The following is a 15,770-nucleotide window of genomic DNA, read 5'->3' on the forward strand; positions in this document are numbered from 1 at the left end:
CACATCTCTCCTGTTGGATCCCGAGTCTCTCCAGGAAGGACTGCCCCCACACAGTGCCTAGGAGAGGGCACCTGCCGCTTTCAACATAGAGGCTGGTACTTTTTGCTGCTGTGTGACTGGCAAATACATTCTTTAATGCCAAGAAAACAATCTTTATGCCATAGTTCAAAACAATGCCACTGTCACAGATGTATACTGGTGTTCTGTGCTTTTAGTAAATCTTCTGAAATGAGAGAATTCCAGGGCATAGCTTGTATCTGGGTTCTCCCTACCCCCCATCTCCCCACTTCTCCCTTCCCCCCTTCTTTCTGTGTTTCTCCTACTTCTCCCTCATTATTTTCATCATTATAAGGTGAGAAACACATTTATTCGCCTTGCCCCGAGCCCACTCTCCTTTTGAGAAAGGATTCTGGATAAAGGACTTTGACCTCCCAGCGCTGTGAGCTATGATGCTATTTTAACAGGTGGTAAATTACTTTGAAAAGAATTATTCCCTTCCCTCTTATAAAAACAAGGCATGACCCATGTTCATTCATATTTGAGCGACACCAATGAGGGGAATATGAATGAATGGCCTGTCTCTGAAGGCAGAATGAGTTACTGATGGCCAGTGGAGAGACAGGAATCTTAGAGCCCAGCATTCTGCAAGCAGCTGGCTAGGGGGACAGAGGCCCTCTGAAGAGGGGGTGCGGGGGGGAGAGTTACCGTTTTTCGTCTTCCACTTGCACGCCTACAGAGTGGTACTCCCGTAGGCCTCTGCTCTCCGTGTCGGAATCCGTGGCTGTCTCTACCTAATTCAACACAGAACATCTCACTTTAGACCTGGGGCATGAATCTGGTCAGTGACTACTTCCTTCTTGTTTGTTTGCTGTAATTGATTGTGGATGTGTTTAATTAATGCAGAAATGCACTTGATCCAGTAGAATCAGATAGAGAAGGGAGGGGGGAGGGAGGCACAGAAGGGGGAAGGGGAGGCAGAGGGAAGGGGATGCACATTCATTTCTGTGTAATTATGTGGCTACCGGGGTTTCACTGAATTTTACATAACCCCTTGAACTCAAGGCTGCACTTGAGCCTTTTAGACATATGCAGATAAAATTGCTAAGTCAAAAAAAAAAAAAAAAACAAAAAAAAAAAAACCCAAAAAAACCCAACCAGCCATGACTTTGCTGGGCTGCATTGTTACAGGACGTGGATGCTCTGACCACGCACTGCGGTGAGGAAGGTGAGGACAGTGCGAGTCAAACACAGCTAACAATGACAGATAAGCAATTTAAGAAGAGAGCACCGATGGCTGCAGCCACACACAGAACGACACAGGAAGGGGACGAGAGCACCTTCGGGGGAGAAACGAGGAAGCCTCATGGCTGCTGGGATGGCCAGGAGGCTGCTCAAGGTGACAACAGACAGGCATCCTGAAGTGACTCCTCACGATGGCCCTAGTGGCTACGTTCTCCCAGACCCACCAGGCATTTCAATGATTGTCAGCTATGGGAGACAGTTACACAATGGGTACCCAGGTAGGAAATTCTGTGAGCCAAGGCTGGTAAAACTGTGGAGATCTTTCCAGGCGCCAGACAGTATCCTCTCTACTCGAAGCATCATCTGACAGAGCTACAGGACTGTTAAGCCCAAATTCAAACGCCATGATATAGACACATGTTTTCTAAAAAAATTTAACTCACTACCGGGAAGAACAAAGCAGTTAACCCCTTGCCAGTGTACCCTGTGCGTTTGGGAGGAGAAACCACTGGCCCAGGCTGGTCTGTGATCCGTGGCTGCACCTCCAGGTCCCATAGGGCACAGGATGTGTAGGTGGTGGATAAATGTGATTTGATAGACCAGGAGCCAGATCAGTTCAGTGCCTTAACCTTAATCACTGTTGTCCACACAGAGACCTCGGCTGTTCCTAGAGAACCAAGGAAGGTGAGTTACTTGCCAAAGGGCACCCAGATTGTTGTATGCAGTGCTGTGATTCCAGCCCAGGAGCCTGTGACCTCAGACCTCTGATTTCCACCCCTCATGGCTGTGAGAGTCTCAGAGCTCTTGAATTTCTAATCAAAGGGTGGATGGGATCAGTGCTGCTGGTCCCGACAGCTGGAAGGAGGGAGGAGGTCCCGACAGCTGGAAGTCGAATGGAGGAAGAAATCTGGAAAGACAAACCTGGCCTTCTTGTTGGGGTCACCATTCTGCCTCCTGTTTTTAAGTGGTCATGGGCCCATTGAATTGTAGGTACTCTAATTGAACATGTCAAATTGATATTTCGAATGAAAGACCTGAATATACACTAATGTGTTTAAAATAATATATATTCATAATATATATAATTTATTCATTCATCCATTTATTTATTTTGCTACAGTTAGAGCCCAGGGGCTTGCTCTATCTATCTATCTATCTATCTATCTATCTATCTATCTATCTATCTATCTACCTAATTTTGAGACATAGTCTTATTGTGTTGCCCAACTAGGTCTCAAACTTTTGATTCTTTGGCCTCAGTCTCCCTAGTTCTGGGTTATAGGCATGCACCTCCATATCTGGACTTGTACTGTCAAATCTGAGAGACTCGTAAAGTGAGTGACATATATTCACATGTATCCTCTCAGAGATTTCCGAGTGGAAACAGCATACACTTCTGTCATAAAAATATAGAAGATGGTTGTCTGATTTACTTCAGCCCCTGGAATGCAGCTGAAGGAGATGGTGATACACTCTGACCCATGTGAGGCCTGTATCATCATAGAGTTATTTATAAGGGGAAAGACAGGAAAATGGAGGCTGTGAAAGGGCTCTTTAGTAATTTGTTATTTAGTCATGATGGTGTATGCACTGCAGCTATTTAAATGAGGGTCGTAAGGTTAACAACATCAAAAATGTTTTTGATGGAATTGGACTAAAGTGTATGGCTCGGCAGACATTATTAATTATAGTGTTAGGAGACAGACATACGGACATACATACACACATACAGATACACACACAGATACACACACACACACACACACACACACACACATCTTACCTAGTGACTAAGGAATGAGACACCCCTTAACCCGCCATTTTTCTTTCTAATGTAAGTCACTTTTAGGGTGATGGAGAAAGGCAGAGCTCGAGGCAGAACTCCTGCACATTTTCGGTTATGCTTCAAGCTGACGGTACAACCACTAGGAAAGTCTCTTTAGTTTTCTTGAATCTTTGCTTCCTTGCTTAAAAATACGGAAATAGCCGACACCTTCCAGGACAAAGAGCAGACAGGGAGATTTGCCTGCAGCATTCCATGTCTTCTCAGTGCCACCAAGGGTCGCGCTCATGTTAAGTCGAAGAGATGCACACAATGTGAGTTTGGTCAATTTAATAGAAGCTGTCATAGGAAGCTAGTCTAAAAGACCATGAAGCTATCTGTGGTGGAAGGTAAAGGCTGAAGGGCTTGACAGCATGTGTCTAAGAGGAGCTCAAGATTTGCTAACACCCAAAGTTCCAAGAAGAGAAATGCAGGGTTGAGGAGAGCTACTGTGATCAACGGGGGAGAGAAAACATAGCATCTCCCAAAGAAACCTGCTTACCAGTGTGAGTTTAAAACATTGTGTGAATGTCCGTCTATGAGATCCATATAGGACGGAGAGCTCATCAACAGAAGGAAAAAATCAGTGAAGTCCTTCTGGGTAGCTCTGGAGGCAGAATCTTTATGGGGGTTAGGGGTTCCCCAGTTGACAGTGAAGAAAGACACATGAGCAAGTAACTGAGGTGATTGATAGGCACCGTTACACCTCTGGGCATGCGACTCTGCTGGGCTATATACAGAGGGAAGCTGTGAGAGGGAGCTATGAGGAGAGGGTGGGAAAGGCGTCTGTGGACACGATCTGCTTGAGAAGTCTAAGGAGTTTGATGGAGACTCTCTATATGTGCCTTTGAGTATGTGCATGTGTGCACACATGATGCGAATGTATGCAGGCCCAAGGGTGGTATCGATAGGGCAAAAGCCTAAGGCTTTCTCTCCTGTGCCCAGTTCCTCTTTCTCACCAGACCAGGCTTGGCACCACACTGCATGCAGCAAAGCTTAGTCTGAACCTGAATGTTGGATCCTGAGGTGAGAGTCTGGAGCATTGAGGACGCTCAGTAGTACACCTGAGCTCCTACCTGGAGTTGTTACTCTCCAAGCGAGCTCTTTGGGCTCCGTCTTGTAAGCCTTCCTCAGAGTGAGGCGGATGAGTAGCTTTTGAGATTCACTCATTGTTTCCTTCCGGAGCCCATTCTGAGTCCAGGCGCTAAATAGGATGTTTTAGTGAGGAGCTTGGGGGTTCTGACTAATGGCAGTTAAAGCAGTGTGTGTGTGTGTGTGTGTGTGTGTGTGTGTGTGTGTGTGTGTGTGCGCGCGCGCGCGCACACGCTTCCACTAAGGCTTGCAGAGCTGCTCACTGTGCCAGCTTGGAAAGCACCTTGTGGTGATTGTTCCTTGGCCCAGGTATCCTCAGGCCCGTGGAACTGAAGACCCCGCCTTCTTCCGAGGCGGTTTCCCAAGAACACGCGGCCACACAAAAATGAAGACCATTGTATATCAGACACTCCATAAACTGATAAAAACAAAATGTAAACCGATACAGCAAAAATAAAAACAAAACAAACATGTAGGATCACACAGGCCTGGCGGGGTGAAGAGGCACGGAGCCAGGTGACAGACAGCGCCAGGTCTAAGGACCTGCGTAGGCAACTTCAGAGGACTCAGCCTTTTCTTCTCATGCTCGAGAGCTAGCCATGTGGTCCTAAGGCTGAATCTACCATGCAGGGAGAAAAGGGAGGACAGAGTGCCAGTGTGGCCATGTAAAGAATGTCACCTGTACCACACTGTGCAGACTCAGCAGGCTCCAGTTAGATCCTGGGGACTACTCTTTAAAAGTATCCCTTTAGTGTGAATTATATGTATGTTGGGCATTTCGGTGCATATGTGCGTGTGAGGGCTGTGCATGCCTGTGGAGCCCAGAGCTGTTTGGTCTCTCGGAGCTGCTATGGCTGCTGTGAGTTGACTGACATGTTCCTGTCCTCCGCAAGAACAGTCCATGCTCTTAATCACCGAGCCATCTCTCCGGGTCCCTGGATCCTGGTCTTGACTGTACAGGGTCACATGATGCTTGCAGACTGGGAACTGCTACTCCAGGAGCCAATGGGTCATACCGTTCAGCAGAGAGGGCAACGCTTACCCATTGTGTACTGCCTACATTCACATGGTTCTTCTCAAGGTTCCCCAGACAGGGGGGTTCTGGGTACTTGGGCAGGGGTCTGGGCCAGGCCAGGTAGGAAGTAGTGTCCTTTAGTGCTTGGCAGCACGTTATGGACTCTTCTCTATAAGCTGGGGACACACAGTGAGGCTGGCTTCTGTTTCTGGGTCAGGCAGGGCGGATAATCCTAGTAGTGTTTATGAAGAATGCTAAGGCAGACTGCCCTGGTGGAGAATGGCTTCCCAATTTAGTTTTAATTCTCCTGGCAGCTGAGCCCTGGCGGGGCTGTGGGAAGCCACCTGCTGGGCTTTGTCCATTACAGTGGTGTTCTCAGCCAGGCAGTCTCAGGCAAGGCACTCATCCTCCCTGGTCACCTGTTCCCCGCCTTTGGTTGGGAATAATGATACATGGCTCCCAGGGTCACTAATGAGGGTTAATCCAAGATGAGTCAGAGAGCCAGGGACAGGGATATGACACAAGCCTATTTACTTGTTACAGTCTGTCGTACTTCCCTCAGGCACTGGTATAGTCTCCGGTGCCCGGTGTCTACAAATACTCTTCCGATTGTTTAAAGAGCCACTCCCGAGCCTTCATTTTCACTTGTGAAGTGAAGGCCTGGCCACATCTCCTTGTTACCCTAACCCTTACATTTCTTCCACTACATTTTCACTTTAGCCTTTTCCAATTGATTTTATTTGCACAGCGGCAACTCTCTGGGCTCACATCTCGGTGTTTTTTGTTTTGCTTTTCTTTCCCCACTGAGAAAGGAAGTTGAATGAGTTTCCCAACTGGTATTGTGATGGTCACACATCTCTCCACTAGGCACTCACCACCAATACAACAATCCACTCCATACTCAACATGAACCGAGAGCTCCCTATGTGCCAGGCACTGTGCTAGGTGCTGGGGTACCAAGAGGCAGGAGGCACAAACCCAGCCTGCGCGCCACAGAGCGAGGGAGGATTAGCGCTTGCAAACGTGAGTTGGCCTGAGGTGCGTGGGGTCCGGCTGTATGGAGGAGGGTGTGTGTTGTGAGTTCAGGTGTTGGCCCAGCTATGAGGAGGGCAGCATGAAGTGTTGTCTCCCTTTGGAGCATGACAATCCAACTTTATGAGCTCTTAAAGTTGTATCGTGTCCTTTTAGCTGCACAGAGGCGGAGTCTCTGTCATCAGTCCTATCACAGGCCATGGATGAACAACGCTGGCTATGAATACCAGAGGGGGTCTTGGAGACCTGGCAGTGAACGTGCGCTGATGTATTTGGAGAACTCTGGGTCTTACCTACAGACAGAAAAATGGTGAACACCCCATGCTTCCCCAGTTGCTAGGATTCCTCAGGCTTGCAAGTTGTGTCTTTACCTGGAGTGGGGCCTGAGTTACTTCCTAGGGGTTGTCAAGGGTTCTGAGAAACAGTGTGACGCACCCAGCAGACTGCCTGGCACATAGAGCCGGGACAGAGAGGTGACGAGAGCAGTCATATGAAGAATCCAAAGAAGAGAGAAAAAAACTTCATGCGAGCTTGGATTTGGAGATGATTGGTACTTACATCTGACCTTGGGTAGGGTTGATGATCAGGGAATTCAGAATCCTAAAAAAACCAACGAAGCCACAGTGTGGAGACCCGGCTCAAGGACCCAGGCCAGTGGGCCGACACCCCCCTGGTTTCTGCCTGTCCCCCCAGTCCTATATGGGGCCATCCCTTCCAGCTCTGTGAACTTCTTCCTTGCAGGATGTATGCATGGAGAATTAATCATTATGATTTTTAAACCTGCCACACAGGCTGAGCTGAGGTGCAAAAGCAAGAGGCAAACCTATGTTGGCAACCATGTCTGTTAGGGCTTGGAAGGAGGTCACTTGACACACTTTGTGAGATAGGCCCCCTATTTTTGTATTAAGTGTGTCTCACTGCACCGAAGTCAAGCTCTCTGAGTTGACTGAGGAGTGGGAGGGCTAGCCAGGCTTAGAACGGGGAGACTAATGGGATGGTGGGACACCCTTGCACAGCCTGACACTGCAGGACACTCCTCCTGTGTGTAGAGGCCTCTGGGACAGATGGCTGTGAGAGGAAGGGCGCAGCTGCACACTGCCCCAGTTGGTCACACCCTCAGCTTACAGCACAGCACTTGGGTCTGGCTGTTTCTTTATTCCCAATACTTTTTTTTTTTTTTTTTCCGGAGCTGGGGACCGAACCCAGGGCCTTGTGCTTCCTAGGAAAGCACTCTACCACTGAGCTAAATCCCCAACCCCATTCCCAATACTTCTTGAGGGCTGAAGTATTTCGGCAAGTCCCTCACACCCTTAATAGGCATCGAAGTAGCCTATGCTATCATCTGCCTACCTGTCAGCCCCGAGGGCCACACCTCTGTGTAGTTGTGTGTGTGTGGCGGGGGAAGTACATGAGTCTCATCTCTCTGGGCTCTCTACTGGGGTCTCTCATGCTGTGGCAAGCACATGGGCCTCTCAGCATTTACTGTCCTGCTTCTGTTAAGGGGCCAAACACTTGGGGCTATGACTTGGTTTTGGACTCAAGCTGTTCAGGTGCCAGGGAGGGTGGTCAGGGGAGACTACCTGGACCCCGATGGAGGAGCAACGGCTTTTGAGGAGCTCTTCAGCCTTGGATACCAGGACCGCCTTGTCAATGCTCCTTGTGGAGCTGCTCTGAGTGTCAGCCACGTGGCGCTGAGCTGCCGCTGACTCCAGAGCCAAATTCATGGCCTTGTTGCTGTCTAGACTGTCCATGGAGTTGTAGAGGCCGCCACGGCTGTCTTGGGGCCATGGGGACATCCTCTGGGCACGGCTGTCCTGGTAGGCATCCTGTGTGGATTCCGTGCTGCTCTGGGCCGTCACAGAGATCAGAGGCTTGGAGGTGGTCCGTGGAGGCACCGGGGGAGGCGTCTTCTTATAATTTGTGTAGGAGACAGCTGCAAGAGAAGAAGGCCTAGTCAGGTGAAATCCTCCATCCACTCACTGTCTACAGCTCTGATCCGCAACTCAGTCTGGGCATCTGGCCTTAGAAAGTCAGGCCAATGGACGAGATCCTGTTGTGTATAGGTAATAATAGAAAAAAAATCATAAAAGCACCTAAGTATCTAGTATACAAGTTGAAAAAGTGTGTGTGTGTGTGTGTGTGTGTGTGTATGTGTGTTTGTGTGTGTGTGCATGTGTGAGCATGTGCGCTCATGTCAGTGTGAGTATGTGTGAAAATGTGTGCGTGTGTGTATGTGTGTGTAGGTCAGAACACTTCTATACCAGACTCCATGGAGGTCATGGAGTTGTGCTAACGCCCCCCCCCTTGCCCCCCTTACCACACTAGGTGAGGGGAGCAGGCAGGGTCCCAAACAAAATGCATGCATAGGGAATCGTCGGTGTGAGGAACCAAGGGGGTGCTTTGAAAATGCCAGTCACATTAATTGCAGAGGGACAGTAATGGCAGTTTTCTCTCTTCTGATTGTATTTTCTACATTTCTTCATAATGAGTAGTTGTTATTTAACACTCACAAATGAAGGGACGTGAGCTTGCCATGCCAGCACCACGTCAATGCTGAGGAGTGGAGATGCGATTTTTTTTTTTTCTTTTTTTCGGAGCTGGGGACCGAACCCAGGGCCTTGCACTTGCTAGGCAAGTGCTCTACCGCTGAGCTAAATCCCCAACCCCGTGGAGATGCAATTTAAAGATCGTGGCGGGAAGAATCAGGATAGAAGCTAGTAGAGCCAGGTGTCACAAACCAGGCTGAGCTTTTCCTGACACAGAGAAAACACCTAGATGCGCCACCCCCACCTCCTTTTCTTTAAAGGTCTTTTGCTGATGTGGACTTATCTCTTAGAGAGAGCTAGTAAACGGAAAGCAGTCTAGGTACTGTTTTCAGACTTAGATGTACCTGGTGAGGTTCTCGCTCCACTCACTGCCCTTCTGTGTCTCCAGCCTCTGGGATGTTCACGCACTGGCATCTTCCATTACCACGTTTTACAAATACCCCAAGACTCACACTCATCATCCTCTCTCTACCCCCTGGCCCCATGCTTCCAAAGCACATGTTATTGTCCACAGTACCATCTTCTGGATGTGCTTTACCCTGTGGGACGGCATCCCACTTGGAGCTTCTCTGGGAGCTTCTGTTGGAATTCCAGCTCTTGCTTTCCTCATGGTCAATTATTTCTATGGTGTGAATGATGGAGACGTATGTGTGGTATTTCCTCAGTTCCTCTTTTGTCTGGTCCTAGAGTCTGAGGTCCACATGACTAGATCCCTGTGCTGGGTGGAAGGTTCAGGCTCCTGTGCCACTGCTCTGTCCCACCCTCCCTGGGAGCTCCCCACCCCACCTACCAGTTCAACCTCCTGGCTCTACCTCTGTGCCCCACCTCCCTGCCTCACCTCTGTGCCCCAACACACCCCATACCTCCTCACCCCATCTCTGTGCCCTGCCACACCCCACACTCACAGGGGAAATGGCAGGTCCACCCAGGAAGACCATCTCTAGCAATGGTTCTCAACCTTCCTAATCCTGCGACCCTTTCACACAGTTCCTCATGCTGTGGTGACCCCACCCCCAACCCTAAAATTATTTCACTGCTATTTCATAACTGTAATTTTGTTGCTGTTATGAATCATAATGTAAGTATTTTTGGAGATAGGGGTCGTGACCCACAGGTTGGGAACTGGTAACTTAGAGTGTCTACAGCACATCCCTGGAAAACCTGAAGACCATTCTCATGTCACCCTTTGAGGCAGTGTGGATTTAGAAGGGAGCTTACCCCTTCTGGAGGATGCATTTCTGACTTGGTCGGCTGGTAGGAAGCTAGCAGAGCCACGTGGCAAGTGTGGACTGATGTGGGGCTGTGCTTTTGGTGGTATACACAGTCCATGCAGCTTTGTGTCTCGGTGCAAGAATACAGACTATAGGGAAATCTCACCTCCTGGTGGTGATGCTGAATGTGGGATGGAGAAGCATCAGGGATTTGCATGTGGGTCTGGGGAGAGGAATTTGGAAGTAAACCACCTACCACACAAGCAGGAGGACCTGGGTCAAACTCTCTAGAGCCCATATAAGCAAAGATCCAGGTTTCTAATCCTAGAACCTGGGAGCTGTGGGTCTCCTCAAATCAGTGAGCTCCAGATTCAATTAGAGATCCTGCCTCTTAAAAATAAGGTGGGTTGAAGAAGGCACTTGACACTTCTCTCTCTCTCTCTCTCTCTCTCTCTCTCTCTCTCTCTCTCTCTCTCTCTCTCTCACACACACACACACACACACACACACACAGTGTATATCTCAACAGATTAAAAATGATTGGTCTGTCCTACAACAATTCATAGCATGCTGGAGAACATTAAAACTCCTGTTAGGTGAACTCCCGAGAAAGTTAAATTTGCTGCCAGTTGGCCTTTCTAGGGATTTGAAGAAATACCCCAATTCTACCTCACTCCTACCCAAGCAAGTGTCCTCTGCCCCAGTTCACAACACAATGCAGAACTGCTAAAACCAACAGCAGAAAATATAACGACCAAAGGCAACTTTGTTGCTTCATGGCTCTCTAGCAAATCAGCAGCGTAATTATGGGGAGTGTTAGGACAGATCTTAGAGAGGCCAGAGAAACCAAACACCGTGCCTTCTCGGCTGGTGGCACATTTGTTAAAGGGCAAAGATAGGAGTATTGACCCTGGTGTCTTTGAGGAACAGGAGCCACAGAGCAGGTGCAGCTAAGGAATTAACCGGGCTCTTGCAAAACCCAGTGAAGGGTTTGCTACATTTTAGCAGGAAGATAGAAACAGTGACTTTTCTTCAGTGAGAAGAAAAAAAAAACAGCTTGGCAGTGTTCAGATCTGTGTCTGCGCACTGCAAGGCCATGTGATGGACTCAGGCTGGGCCTTGATGCCTGTATAGAGGGGCAGAGATAATGTCTACTCGGTGTCAGTAATGCAGTGTCAGGGGACATCCTAGACTGGCTCTGGCTCCAGTGAGAACATCCAAAGAGAGATCCTTCTTATTGCAGAGGTTAAACCCAACTAATTAAGCTACCATATTTTCCTAGTAAACCTTTTTGAAAGTAAATTCAAATATATGTCTCTTTAATTGCTACAAAGTCAACTGTTCTGAAAATCTCTAATTACTAGTTTTCATAGTCGATCCACACCTGAGTATCTTTCAATCCACTGGGAACATCAGTATCATCGCTGCCACCTCCCCAGACACAGAGGAAGAGTCTGGAGACACCTAGACTCTTCCAGGTTTATACAAGGCCCAGCACAAATGCTGCAGACATCACATGAGAATCATGCCATCAGCTGTTGGTTTCAGGAATCATTTTTCTAGGGCCCATGACCCTGACAAGGCATGGAACTTTTGCCTTGATACAATTTAATGTTGATTGTTTTGATGTCTTGAATTGATAATTGTAGCTGTTCAAGCATTCTGAAAACGACACACACTGTCCAATATCTGAAGCTCAGCTCCAGGTAGGGACAATGGGAGAATCAGGATGGTGGATGAATTGTGAGAATCAGGCCAAAGCTGAGCCATTCCTCAAGCATACTGTACACGCTCACCACCTTCAGAGAGCGGGCTTCATGTACCTCCTTCCTCGTGCCACACGAAATGGCTGTGTCATTCTTTTACAGGCATGAGATGCTGTGCTCTTGTGACCTTGGGGATATTATCCTCTTCGATCTCTGCCTGTCCATGTGTTTGCTAAACACTTAGAACCCGGCCATTAGGTCACAGTTACCTACTGCCTCTCATGATCCCTATCTTCAGTGAGCAGGACAAAACAAAGAACCAAACCAAACCAAACACCAAAACCAAAACCAAAACCAAGCCAAGCAGAACTACCATAGCAACCCGGAGCTTGGTCCAAAGCCTTCACCTCTTCAGAGATTGCTACCAACTTACTACATGCATATTTACGAAATTCAATCATGAGGAAGAACATTCCATCTATGTTCCTCATGGGATACCTGTACACACACACACACACACACACACACACACACACACACACACACACACACAATGTGGCTCCAGAGAAACACACTCTGTCCACATAGGATACCCCCATACCAACATGGCTGCACTTGGGATGGTCGCACACACACGCAGTGTGGCTCCATTCAAAAGGCCAGCATCCACACAATTATGACTCCACAAAGAACACCTATGCCTACAGTGTGACGCCCTGTGGGTCACATGCTCACTCACGGCACATTGGGTTAGCCAAGGTCTGACAGGAGAGTTGAATCAACCCTTTATTAGAAAGCAGGCGACTCGAATGAGATAGAATGAACTGCCCTGTTCTCCCTTCCTTATGATGGCGGCGTGACTTAGCTTCCCTGGCATATGTAACTATCAACCCCTAGACTCCAGGAGCACATTTCTGAATTCAAACCATCAGTCCTCTTCCAGCCAATGAAGAGATTTAAAATCTGTGGTGTGTTCTATGCTGTGAAGCACACAAATATCATCGATGCAGAGCGTATCCTGAATGGCAGGCATCACCATTCTGTGCACACGACCCTCGAAGTCACAGCGCTCTCTTAATTAGATCTTTAAGTATAGCAGCATGAAAGGAACCACAGCAATCAAGCCTGAGATGGCCTAGATGAGAAGAGGAACCAGGGAAACTGAACTTTGAAGGGAAAGAAGATTTGACATAAAGGATTATAGACATTTTGACACTTTAATTAATGTTAGTCTCAAAACATGAGTATAAATCAACGGAGACACCAGAACCCCACAGGCATTCACACAATGGTCTCCCGAAAGTTTCAAAACAATTAGGCGGTGGCGACACAAGTTTTGGGGCCACACTGAGGGTTAGCAGATAAGATGTCTGCTTAGAACGTGCTAATTAGCAAGAAATTATAGTGTAACCAGCACTTAGCATATCCCAGACAGGGAGACGAAGCGCTGACAGCTGCTTTACCATTGAGACACTTCCTGTTTTCATTTTTAACTCTTTGCAAATCATACCGCACACTGAGCGAGAGCTCTCACTAGATGTGAAGAACCAATGGATTTTGTTATGCATGGAGCCTACAAAGGGTCAGGTGACCCAGAGGGACTCCCTCAGCATCGCTGGTCAACAGGGAACCTTGTAATGATATCACTGCAAGACAAAAGTTAAAACGAACAGACCCTGTACTCTGTTTCTCTTCCAAGTACAATACCAACTTTGACCCAGTTCCTTAAGAATGAGAGTTTGGACGCAGGCACGATGCCCACATTGTGATCTCAGCATGCAGGAAGCAGAGGACCACAAGTTAGAGACTAGATGACTGACTGGGTTACACAGTGAGATACTCTCAAAGAACTAAGGAGGTGGTTCAGTGGTAAGTCATGTGGAAGGTCCTGGGGTTAATCTTCAGGACTCCTAAACTTAAACTTTTTAAATTTAAACTTATATGGGAACACTTGAAAAGAATTCAGTTGAAGCCCATAGATTAATGACAGACATATTTGGTGGCAACTGGGGGCATGGATTAATGTGCTGGGGACATGTTTGAACTGTGTGGCGGGCAGCCCTGCCATTGTCTCACAGTGAGTATCTGTGTGCACACACACTCACAAACCTTAGTTTCATCCCAACACACGAAATGAGTGGCGTCTCTGCTCTAGTGATTCTGGAATTGTATTTGTCTCACTGGGGTTTGAGGGAAGGCTAATTCTGTGTGGTACACCTTGGACTTAAGTTCACAGGTGGGACTGACCTCCCGAGGTCAATATAATCTAGATATCAATGTCTCTTCATTAAAGGAGAGATGACTTTCCATAAGGAATTCATGACCATAGAGCTAATGTTTCTTGCATGGGCAGACAGGGCATACCTGACTTACTGATGTTTCGGGGTAAAATTAACATATACTAACATATACCAACATATACTGCTTGGACCATGGACTGCAGTGTCGTAATTTCAAGACGAATAGAATGAAAAGAGCACACTGGTATCGATCCCCCTCCGACACAGGCAAGTGTCGATTTGCCTTCTGCCTCATTGAGACTGTCCAGGCAGACAGCCAGTGTCAGCTGTGAAAACAGATGAGTGTCCTTGAAGTGCAGTCCTCTGAGAACCTTCAAGGCCTACATGAATCAATAAACACCTTCTCTAGGAGCTGGCCAAGCATGGCCATCCAGCGGCCATGAGAGAGAGAAGGAGGGTGTGGGTGTTGGCAGGGTGGCTGACTTTAGACACCACAGGCGTCATGTCTGCAGTCACCTCACGGTGAAAAGTGAAGGGCCGTGGCATTCTTCCTGCATCCTACACCAAGGGCTAAGACAAACTCCATGCAGACCTCGGGAGTCCTCACACTGGACATTTTCTGTACCTTCGAGCTGTTTCTTGGCAACGGAAGTGAGGTTCATGTGCTTCAAACCCTCTGCTCGCTAAGGCATCGTCAACCAACCACAAGGAGCTTCTCAGAGGACACACAGGTTCATAGCACTGCTCCGTCTCTGGAAAGCCCAGTTCCTCTCTGGCCCAGGCAAAGGGTGCCTGGCTAGAAGAGTGAGTCTTGCAAACAGTGACTTATGAAAGGCTCTGCTTGGGTACGGTGCCTGGAGGCCTGATGTACGGGCCAAAGTGGCAATTTGCTGTGTAATCAGAGAGGGCCTCCATGCTGTTTAGCAACTGGTTTTGGTTATGTAGCAAATGCTATTCTTTACTTAAGAAAATCTGCCTCTAACTCCAGGGCATACAGAAACAAAGATGCACATTTCGTAAAAGAATTTTTACAGAAGCCCATGCACAGGAGCAGTCTATCCATGTACAAGGTCCTAACATACAAGGACAGCTTACTGTACATACACTGGGTGCTACAGACAGGGTAAGACATGATGTCTTCTCCTTCTTTCTCTTCCCTTCCCTTTTCTCTCCTCATCTCCCATTCTCTCCATTCAGAAAACTCATTCATAAAACCCCTAGTACCTGAAGTGCACACAGAGACAGAGAAGTCCAACTCATTCATTCATTTATTCGATCACACGGTCATTGATTCACCGTTTCATTAAACAAATCTATAAAGACTTAGCACATCTGTATACAATGTATACTCGATACTGTGTGCACTAGGTGTAATACAATGTATAATAATTCCAGGCACTGCAAATTCAGCTGCAAGAAACATCCCTGCCTCACGGTGCTGCTCTTATTCTGGTAGAGGAGAGAGATGGTTAATAAAGTGGGCTAGGAAACTGTCCCTCGCAGGATGGCAGACACACTGCAGAGTCCAGACGCTCCTGCACTGAACCCTTGGCAGACACAGACCTTGCTAGCTTCCCTGCTAAGCGAGGGTCTGACTTACTAGGCAGTCAGTCCCAAATTAATAGGATTACTAAAGAAAGAAAGACACATGGACCTCCTGGTTCCAAAGCCACTTGCCAATAAAGATGTGATGAGGAAAACCACCCAGTTCTCATGGCACGAAGGGGATCAATTATTGAGCAGATGGCTTTACAACATGAGCTGTGCAGCCATGTTGGCTCTGTGCCATGGATTTATAAAGAGTTATGTTCCGCATGAAGTTTAGGGACTAATAAACATCTGGCCAGAAGTGGTACTGGTTTGT

General features: G+C 47.8%; 2 protein-coding genes across 4 annotated transcripts in view; one reads left to right on the forward strand and one right to left on the reverse strand.

Moving 5' to 3' along the window:
- Nucleotides 1-15,770, forward strand: part of Erich1 (glutamate-rich 1) — a gene marked incomplete at its 5' end in the record, with an annotated part of 52,793,804 nt that overhangs the window by 52,036,801 nt on the left and 741,233 nt on the right.
- The window catches only part of Dlgap2 (DLG associated protein 2), a 710,212-nt gene that overhangs the window by 22,361 nt on the left and 672,081 nt on the right, over nt 1-15,770 (reverse strand). For all 4 annotated transcript variants that reach the window (XM_087587398.1, XM_087587397.1, XM_087587399.1 and 1 more), the window contains 3 exon segments: nt 7,784-8,136; nt 6,762-6,803; nt 706-791 (listed from right to left, as the gene is read on the reverse strand). In XM_087587398.1, coding sequence (XP_087443524.1) covers nt 706-791; nt 6,762-6,803; nt 7,784-8,136 — 481 coding nt within the window.

This window comes from Rattus norvegicus, chromosome 16, assembly GCF_021556685.1.
Source record: "Rattus norvegicus strain SHRSP/BbbUtx chromosome 16, alternate assembly SHRSP_T2T, whole genome shotgun sequence".
NCBI lineage: Eukaryota > Metazoa > Chordata > Mammalia > Rodentia > Muridae > Rattus > Rattus norvegicus.